Source organism: Pempheris klunzingeri, chromosome 9, assembly GCF_042242105.1.
Source record: "Pempheris klunzingeri isolate RE-2024b chromosome 9, fPemKlu1.hap1, whole genome shotgun sequence".
Taxonomy (NCBI): Eukaryota; Metazoa; Chordata; class Actinopteri; order Acropomatiformes; family Pempheridae; genus Pempheris; species Pempheris klunzingeri.
Genome location: NC_092020.1, coordinates 26129147 through 26137826, shown reverse-complemented (window position 1 = coordinate 26137826; position 8680 = coordinate 26129147). Strand labels below are relative to the sequence as shown.

The 8680-nt window shown below is 44.2% G+C and overlaps 1 protein-coding gene across 1 annotated transcript; it reads right to left on the bottom strand.

Moving 5' to 3' along the window:
- Window positions 1–249: 249 nt before the first annotated feature.
- On the bottom strand, window positions 250–8344 carry lman2 (lectin, mannose-binding 2). The gene is made up of 8 exons (XM_070836533.1): window positions 8131–8344; window positions 5522–5640; window positions 5031–5148; window positions 4206–4288; window positions 3249–3410; window positions 2774–2888; window positions 2423–2542; window positions 250–2059 (listed from the first exon to the last, which is right to left on the bottom strand). The coding sequence occupies exons 1-8, from the start codon at window positions 8264–8266 to the stop codon at window positions 1899–1901; spliced, it is 1014 nt and encodes a 337-aa protein (XP_070692634.1). The 5' UTR covers window positions 8267–8344; the 3' UTR covers window positions 250–1898.
- Window positions 8345–8680: the final 336 nt, after the last annotated feature.

Here is an 8680-nt window from a genome sequence, read left to right as displayed (position 1 = left end):
CTGCTGGACTCTTTATTAGACTGTTTGTTCACTTACACTTGTTTATTTCAGTGAACTTTGTAAAGCACTGTGAGACTCTGTAGTGATATTGGCTATACAAAATAAATTGAATATATTTCTTATTACTTACACTATTTTTCAGTGTTTGCAGCCGTCACAGCTTCAGAAGTTGTAGTCATCAAGAAAAGTGGAGGATTTTGACAGAACTCACATGTACAGTTTGAACACACCACGACGGACAGCCAGAACTTCTTTTTCATTTTAATACATTATTTCTGATGCGAGGAGCCTTTTTCAAGTCTCATCACAAAACTGACGGATTTGGCAGAAACAAACAGAACAGTTCAGGAACGAATGAAGAGGGAAAAGAACACGTCGAGTTTAAGACCATCTGCATTTCAGCATCAGTGTCGTCAAACGACTGGTTTTGTTCTCACGTTGTTGAATATCATTCAACAAAAATGCTCCAGTTCAAACAGGAGCACGACGGCCAACGACAGAGAAACATGAGACTGAAGTCAAAGACAGGACAGCAAGTGTTCTCCATCAGTTCAGCATCCATCCCTCCATCCATCCACCTCCATATCCAGATGTTCTGTTATGAAGCAGTGATTGATTCCCATGATTTAAACATTGATGATACTGGAGAAGTGAAGTTTATCATTATTATAAACGACCTTCACACTCTAACCCAACCCTTCATACACACCTGCCTTTAAACGAGGGTCGGTCAGGGTTTTAAGCTACATGATGTAAAAGCTGTGTGACTCTTAACTTGGGCATGACTGAACCAGAACATCTTTAACCTGCCACGGTGTTCCTCCACCTGTGACCTCTTTATCTCTGATGTAACACAGCCGTGAGTCAACATGCCGTTGGGTTGTAAAGCTCGACATTTGATGCCCAGGTCCTCTGATGTCGCTTTGTTAGACTGAAACAGGAGTGCAGAGGTGGGGATCCACCCAGAGCCTCACCTGACCTGAAGAACAGCCCTGCTCATTATGGGATGTCTGGTTTTCTCCCTCAATGTTCATGTTTCACTAAAGGGTGAGTTAATAGAGGTGGACCGCAGCACTGACACAGTAAGTCCATGAATGGACCAGTCGACGGACAGAAAATCAATCAGAAACTTCTTTGATAACTTGTTTCTTAGTTGTCTATGAGATTAAACTGAACCTTTTGGGTGTTGATTTGTTAGTTGTTAGAACTACATTTACTCTCTCAGTAGGTAGTTTCAACTCTAGTGGTCTGTTTTTGAGGCATGAAACCCACCTCTGTAGTAAATCACTAGTGACACCTGTCTGAGTATAGACTCAACTTCAATTATCAGAAAGTTACACACAAGCTAAACTGTTTTTAACAGTAGAACGAGAGCGACGGGAACTCACAAAGGGTTAAAACACAGGCTCACACTCATCTTTCACTTGGATGGTTCTTTTGATTCCCACTTCATGATTTTTTTTTAAATCTAATGTGTGTTGCCATTTTGTTCTTCCAATAAATAACTGGCTAAATGAACTTGAAAATCTAAAATAAAACCCTAAAGGAGCACGTTACAGCAGAGAGGGGCTGCCAGAGGTGAGCCAGTGAGTCGGTGTCTACAATCTGAAATCTGAAAAAGTCAAAGTTTGGAAAGCACAACATGTGTTTCCTAACCATGCAGTTAACACATGGCTGCATGAAAAACCAAACAGCATTGATCGCTCAATCGGTCATCACTGCTTTTGCTCTGCTAACATCACAAGTTACCATAATCCCCCCCCCTCCCAACACAGTGCTTCAAAAGGTATAAACATTTGTACAATCTTTAGAAAAAAAGTCACATTGAATGTGCTCAATCTGTCGTGTGGAAACAGTTCATTCCTCCACTAACACCTGATCCTCTTCTGTCCGTCTCCTCAGTAAAACCTCTTGTTCCTCTCCTGTCTCTTCTGGAAAACTACAGCTCCCACCACAGCGCACACCACGATTCCCAGCAGAGCACACAGCAGGAGCAGGAAGACCTTCCAGCCGGTGAGCGGCGTGCCCCGGAAGTTTCCAGTAGGATCATCGATGTTGTCTGTGGAAGAAGAACAGAATCGATGTTCAGCTGCTGTGGTTACAACCGCCTTTAACCCCACAGGGATCAGTGTTGGCTAACAGGAGATGTTTTGGGTGGAGTGTTCCTTTGAAGAGACAGGAAACTCTGGTCTTCATAGGTCTCTGTCTGAGACACTCTGAGCGCAGCCTGGAGGCTCTATGGTGTTTTCACTCTGGTTGTTGAAGGCTTATCAAGGTCAAACACAAACTTTTTGGCTGTGAGATTCACTATTTTCACTGTGTGCCACGCTTGTGTGTTTCCATAGCAACAGGCTTTGCTTTGTGTCCCCTACACAGGACAGAAGCAGGACTGTACATGATGTTTCTTGTAACTGTAACACACCTTTAGGGGACTTGAGGAGGCTGACGCTGGGCTCGATCTTGGTCCAGTCCAGGTTCTCCTCCTCCGGGGTGTGTTCTACCATCAGCTGGTACAGCTTCATAGAGATGATGTCATGGTTATCTGGAACATAATGAGTCTGAACTGTTAGCAAGGCATTAAGAAGCTAAAATATATGAATTAAAAATGTTGTGAAAAGCTATGACAGGTACACATAACAATACCAAAGTCACATTTCCACTTTAAATCAGGTGAAACCTGGTGACACAACACAAACACCAACAGTCCACCAGGACATTCTGACGTCTCTCATGCAGTCGTTCATTAGAGGGCAGATTTCCAGCTCCGACCTACCAGACAGGTCTCCTGTCGCTGCTGAGGCACCAAAGAAATATCCGGTAGGAAGACGAACTCCTCCGATGTCAATGCACTCCTTCCACTCGTTCTTGTCGTCCACATCAACCATCACCTGCAGGAGACACACTGGGTGGGTTAGTGATGCACTGCAGCACTGCAACAAGCCACATTTTATTCATTACAACGTGAAGAAGCCATTAAAAAACAGACCACAAGAAAAGAAGACATGTTGCAATGAAGAGATGTTTTCAGTGAACCCATTCACAGATATGGGTTTAAAAACAGGTTGTATTTACAGGGCAGAAAGACCCTGAGTAAATCCTCAGCTTAAATGGCCAAAGTATACAAGCGGTGGTTTTAAGTCCCTATGACATGTCGTACTGTACTCTGTTATGTCTGGTTATCTGATCTTCACCTAAGTAACCTAAATGAAGAGAGGCTGTGTAGCAGCCCTGAAACATTGTCCACATACAGTGAGTCTTCCTTTGGAGTAGCGAACAGCGAGGTACGTGTCGTGCTCTCTGTTCCTGATCTCAGCCGAACAGCCTCCCAGCTCTGACGACCGGCCGTCTTTCCCGTGGTCGTAACTCACCGAGCCGTTGTTGACCATGGCTGAAATGTACGGGAAGGAACGCTGGTGACAGAAAGGAAGGAAGAAAAACAATCCGTCACAGACTTTAGACACACTTGCTTAACTAAAATGGATGCACAAATGAATACATAACAATAAATCTTGAGGCACAAATGGTACACAAAGGCTGCCTTCACACTGCAGCCATTTTTAGGATCAACTCAAAATCGCTGCTCACGTCTGATGTTCATTCAGGTTATTCAGAACAAAACCGACGTCAGTACATGATGGCACTAACATCGTGGCCTGACGTTTGAGTTTGTGGATTCATGGGACCAAGTGCAGGTTCTGTCAGTTGATCGAAATTTTGATGGAAAGGCAGGTCTGTGCCTCAGGGAGAGTTTTAGTGGTCCAGACGTGAGCCAGTGCCTCAGTCATTACTTTGGTAAACTTAAAGCTGTCGTGTGAAAGCAGCACGTTTCTCAAGTTCTTCTGAAATAAATATAACCTCCTTTAAGATGTTTAACAATGTTTAAACAGCAGGTTTATTGCCAGAAAGCCATCATGCTCAGTACCTTGTATGACTAAATATGCTTTTGGTCGTAGAAACAAATGTGTGAACATATGGCGGGGTGGTCAGGCTTGACATGCTGAGAACATGCTGCATTAAAGTGAACAAAAGCAAAAGAGCATGCTGACAAGTAAAACCTGAGCAACCACTCACATCCGTGGCTTCATCGTTAGAGTAAGTATCAATAAAAACGGCCAGCCCGTGGAAGAGAGCATTGTTGGAAAACACAGGCCCTGTAAAGACACAAGCTGGTCAGCCGCCTGCAGGCACACACACCACACACTTACATCCATTCCATGGAGGTCATTGCGGAAGGTATCCAAAAAAATAGCCAGGCCAAGAAACTGATCTTGGTTTCCAAATACAGGGCCTAGATGGAAGCAGAGATGAGGTGAGACATGAGCAGACAACTGGAGACAGGTTTCTGTGGTCAGCAGTGAGGACAGCAGGACACAAAGGTGTGAATGTGGAGGACAGCGAGCATGAGGAGCATTCATTAACACAGGGGCGCTGGTCAAAATGATCTACCTACATCAAAAATGCTAAACATATATTTATTTCTATATATACTGAGTATACAACTAATGTAACCCCCGGTATTACACATAAGAACTGACAGCAGTAATGTATATAGGTGACAAACAGTGATGTCACCATCACTACCTTACTCTGACGACCTGCACTGAACGGAGTCAAATATCCCAGAGTATCTCTTCTTTAGTAGGTAGAAACTGGAAGACTAACTAGGTCACTTCACTCGCTGGAGTTTTGCAGTAGCCGGCACGTTTGACCACACATGTCCCTGCCTCTCAGACTGGCCGTCCTGTACGTCAATCAAGTCGCAAACGCCAGAGGGAGGAGACAGACATTCATAGGGTCAGACTTGCTGTGGCATTAGTGTGGGCAAGTCCAACCAACCAACTTAAAGGCTTTTATTGTGGCAAGTTTGCAGGAAGTGCCACCACACTTCTACTTTTTACTTAGTGAAAGTGGTAAAACAGCAACAGCCACGGTGAGATGTTTAGAAGAGAACCTGTAGGTGACAGTTTGATGCAGGGGGGGTGACATTATCCCACTGACATTCACTCAGCAGTAAAACACACCGATGTTACCTGGATGCAGTCTGTCCTTTGTGTACCAGATAGCGATGCCGTCGCCATGGAGATTCTTCTTTCCTGATCCATGAACTTTGAACTGCACATGCATCTCCCAGTCCTTCAGGTAACACGGCTGCAGAGCAGAAACACAAGAAAGATCTACTTCCTGTGGCAGCATCATGAAATGAGCAGAACTATGAGACACACAATCACCAACACAGCGTCCTTCTTTCTTCTGCCAGCGTTAGTTGGTCACTACAGACACACACAGTCTGCAGAAAGGACACTTCAGTCGAACACCAAGCTTAGTCTGAACGCTGATTTTAACAATTCTACAAGTTATAAAAAAACACATTTCCTCACTAGTTCATGTTTCAACTTTATTCTCCAACATTTGCTGTGAGCTAAAGAATATTTGTTCAGTGTAAAGAGGAGAATATCACCTCGACACAAAAACAGAGACAAAGCTGACTGTAAGTGAAGTGTGAGGCGACAGTCTTCCTCACCACAGTATTCCAGATGGAGCCCTGCTTGCTTCTCTCATCTGGGGTGAGTCGGACGTATGAGCTCGTCACCAATGTACTTCCCCAGAAGTCCCACTGACTGCTAGGGCTGCTGCCAACACCTGCCAGACAGACAGACAGACAGACAGACACAGAGGGATGAGACCATCAGACACTCAGCAGCAATCATTTGTGACAGAAATCATTTTCTAAAGGTCATGACATTGTCACAAAAACACTCCTGTTACTTGTAGTTGTAGACCAGATCAGCTACTAAACCCTACAAAGTGTCCCTCCAGTACTTTACAGATCAGTGCTGCTTTAGTGTTGTTTTCTTACACTTGTGTGGAAAAAAAAATAATAATAATCAGGACACCCCAAGAAATATTTGTATCTTTGAAAAAAATATGGACATATCAATATTTTCATATTTGATGTAATTTGACTTTGTTATCAATTAAGAAGAAAAGATGGCTATTCCAGGTGAGGAGGATGATGGGACATCACACCTTTCAGCTGTATGATGATTGTGGGTTTTCTTGGATAAACCCTGTTTTAATCCCTTGGTCAATTTACTGCCCTGTTTGGGATCATTGTCCGGTTGTAAGGAGTTTGGGTTCCTCCATAGTGGATTCCATGGCGACGAGCAGGACAGCCCTGCTGCAGCGAAGCAGCCCAAGGTGTAACGTTAAAAAGCCCACTCTGGATTCAGGTGTATTATTATTCACATATTAACTACTGTCATGTTTTTCAATGGTACCACATTGATCATTATTAGTCATATTCCTATTATCAGTACTATAGTTGCCGTTGCTGTTAGTATTTTGTCTCTATCTCTCGACAGAAAGAACCACGCCCCCTCTTGAATTCCTGAATTGTTGGGTCTCTGAATTAAAGATTTTGGTCTAGACCTGCTCTTTATGTAGTCTTGAGTTAACACTGTTATGAATTAGCGCTACATAAATAAAGATTAATAAAGCAAAAAAAACATTTAAGGTCTATGTCATAATGTTTTACATCCGTACTTACAAACATACTTATATTTTATATTCTACAAAGAGTGTGAAAAGACAGTAGTGCAATAATGCAGAGTACAAAGATACTGGAATAAATATGGAATTACTATGGACAGGTTCCATTATATACATGAGGTAGGTAGGATATGTACTGTATCTACAGTATAGTAGATATAAGTGTTAAATAGTGCAGTGTGCTGGACGGGACTAATAAACTGGCCTTGTCTAATAGCTCCAAGCATCGGCAGAGACCATCCCACTGTAAGACAAGCTGGTTTCACACAGGCTACTTCAGTTTTAACAGGGTTTTGTTTTGAGCATCTTCAGCCAGAATGTGTTGGTGTGACTGAAGTTCATCCATTCATCCATTCATATATGGCATGATGGACAGATTCATTAGGCCGGCTTTGGTTGTGTAATCACTCACAGTCAGACATCTGTAAGACTCTGCATCACTTTTCATAATGGATTAAAATAAATTCATACTTCAACAGAACGTCACGTTATAAGGAAATTAATTGAAACCAAATGCCAAAGCATGTGAGCGATGTGGGAACAAACTGTCAGATGTCCGATTTATGACCAGATTAGCATTCCTTCATCTTAACCAGGTGACGATTTGACGTCACTAACTCTGAACGTGACACCGCCCAGACATCTTAACGATAACAGCCATAATAATAGTCAGTCACATTCATTAGCCAAGAAGCTAACGGGCTAACAGAGCCTCCTTACCTTGGTACGGTTCCATTACCGGGCTAACAGAGCCTCCTTACCGTGGTACGGTTCCATTAACGGGCTAACAGAGCCTCCTTACCGTGGTACGGTTCCATTAACGGGCTAACAGAGCCTCCTTACCGTGGTACGGTTCCATTAACGGGCTAACAGAGCCTCCTTACCGTGGTACGGTTCCATTACCGGGCTAACAGAGCCTCCTTACCGTGGTACGGTTCCATTACCGGGCTAACAGAGCCTCCTTACCGTGGTACGGTTCCATTAACGGGCTAACAGAGCCTCCTTACCGTGGTACGGTTCCATTACCGGGCTAACAGAGCCTCCTTACCGTGGTACGGTTCCATTAACGGGCTAACAGAGCCTCCTTACCGTGGTACGGTTCCATTACCGGGCTAACAGAGCCTCCTTACCGTGGTACGGTTCCATTACCGGGCTAACAGAGCCTCCTTACCTTGGTACGGTTCCATTAACGGGCTAACAGAGCCTCCTTACAGTGGTACGGTTCCATTACCGGGCTAACAGAGCCTCCTTACCGTGGTACGGTTCCATTACCGGGCTAACAGAGCCTCCTTACCGTGGTACGGTTCCATTACCGGGCTAACAGAGCCTCCTTACCGTGGTACGGTTCCATTAACGGGCTAACAGAGCCTCCTTACCTTGGTACGGTTTCATTACCGGGCTAACAGAGCCTCCTTACCGTGGTACGGTTCCATTACCGGGCTAACAGAGCCTCCTTACCGTGGTACGGTTCCATTAACGGGCTAACATAGCCTCCTTACCGTGGTACGGTTTCATTACCGGGCTAACAGAGCCTCCTTACCGTGGTACGGTTTCATTACCGGGCTAACAGAGCCTCCTTACCTTGGTACGGTTTCATTAACGAGTGCTCCCTCTTTAGGTGTTCGGCGTTTCCGTCCGTGATATCCGCGCTCAGCGGACACAGCTGGAGGACCAGGACGACCAGTGTTGTGCTCACAAATACTCTAAAGTTCCTCATTTTGTTCCAACAGCTTCGGAGAGAAACTCTCACAACAAGTTTCTTCTTTGAAACTCCATAGACGGATCCGGTCCCTCCTGAATTAGCCTCCGGAAAGAAACCACACAGGTCCGCCCGATGTCCTGCCACACGTCGTGAAAGTAGTTGTCCTTTCGTATTTCTAAAATCATACATGTATGGAGACCAAAATCTTAAGGTTAAGATACAAAAAAATCTCACATATTGTTTAATATTTAAATTTGATTAGGTGGAGGAAATGTTAGGCTCCGTGTTTCCACACGGAAGACTTTTGTATACAGCGGAAATTTTAACAGCCAATCAGAGACAAGCACATCGCAAATTAACCCAATCAGGGAGCGTTTGAGCTCCAGCTGTCATCAACTGGGTGGGAACAGAAGGTAGAAAATCTAAAAG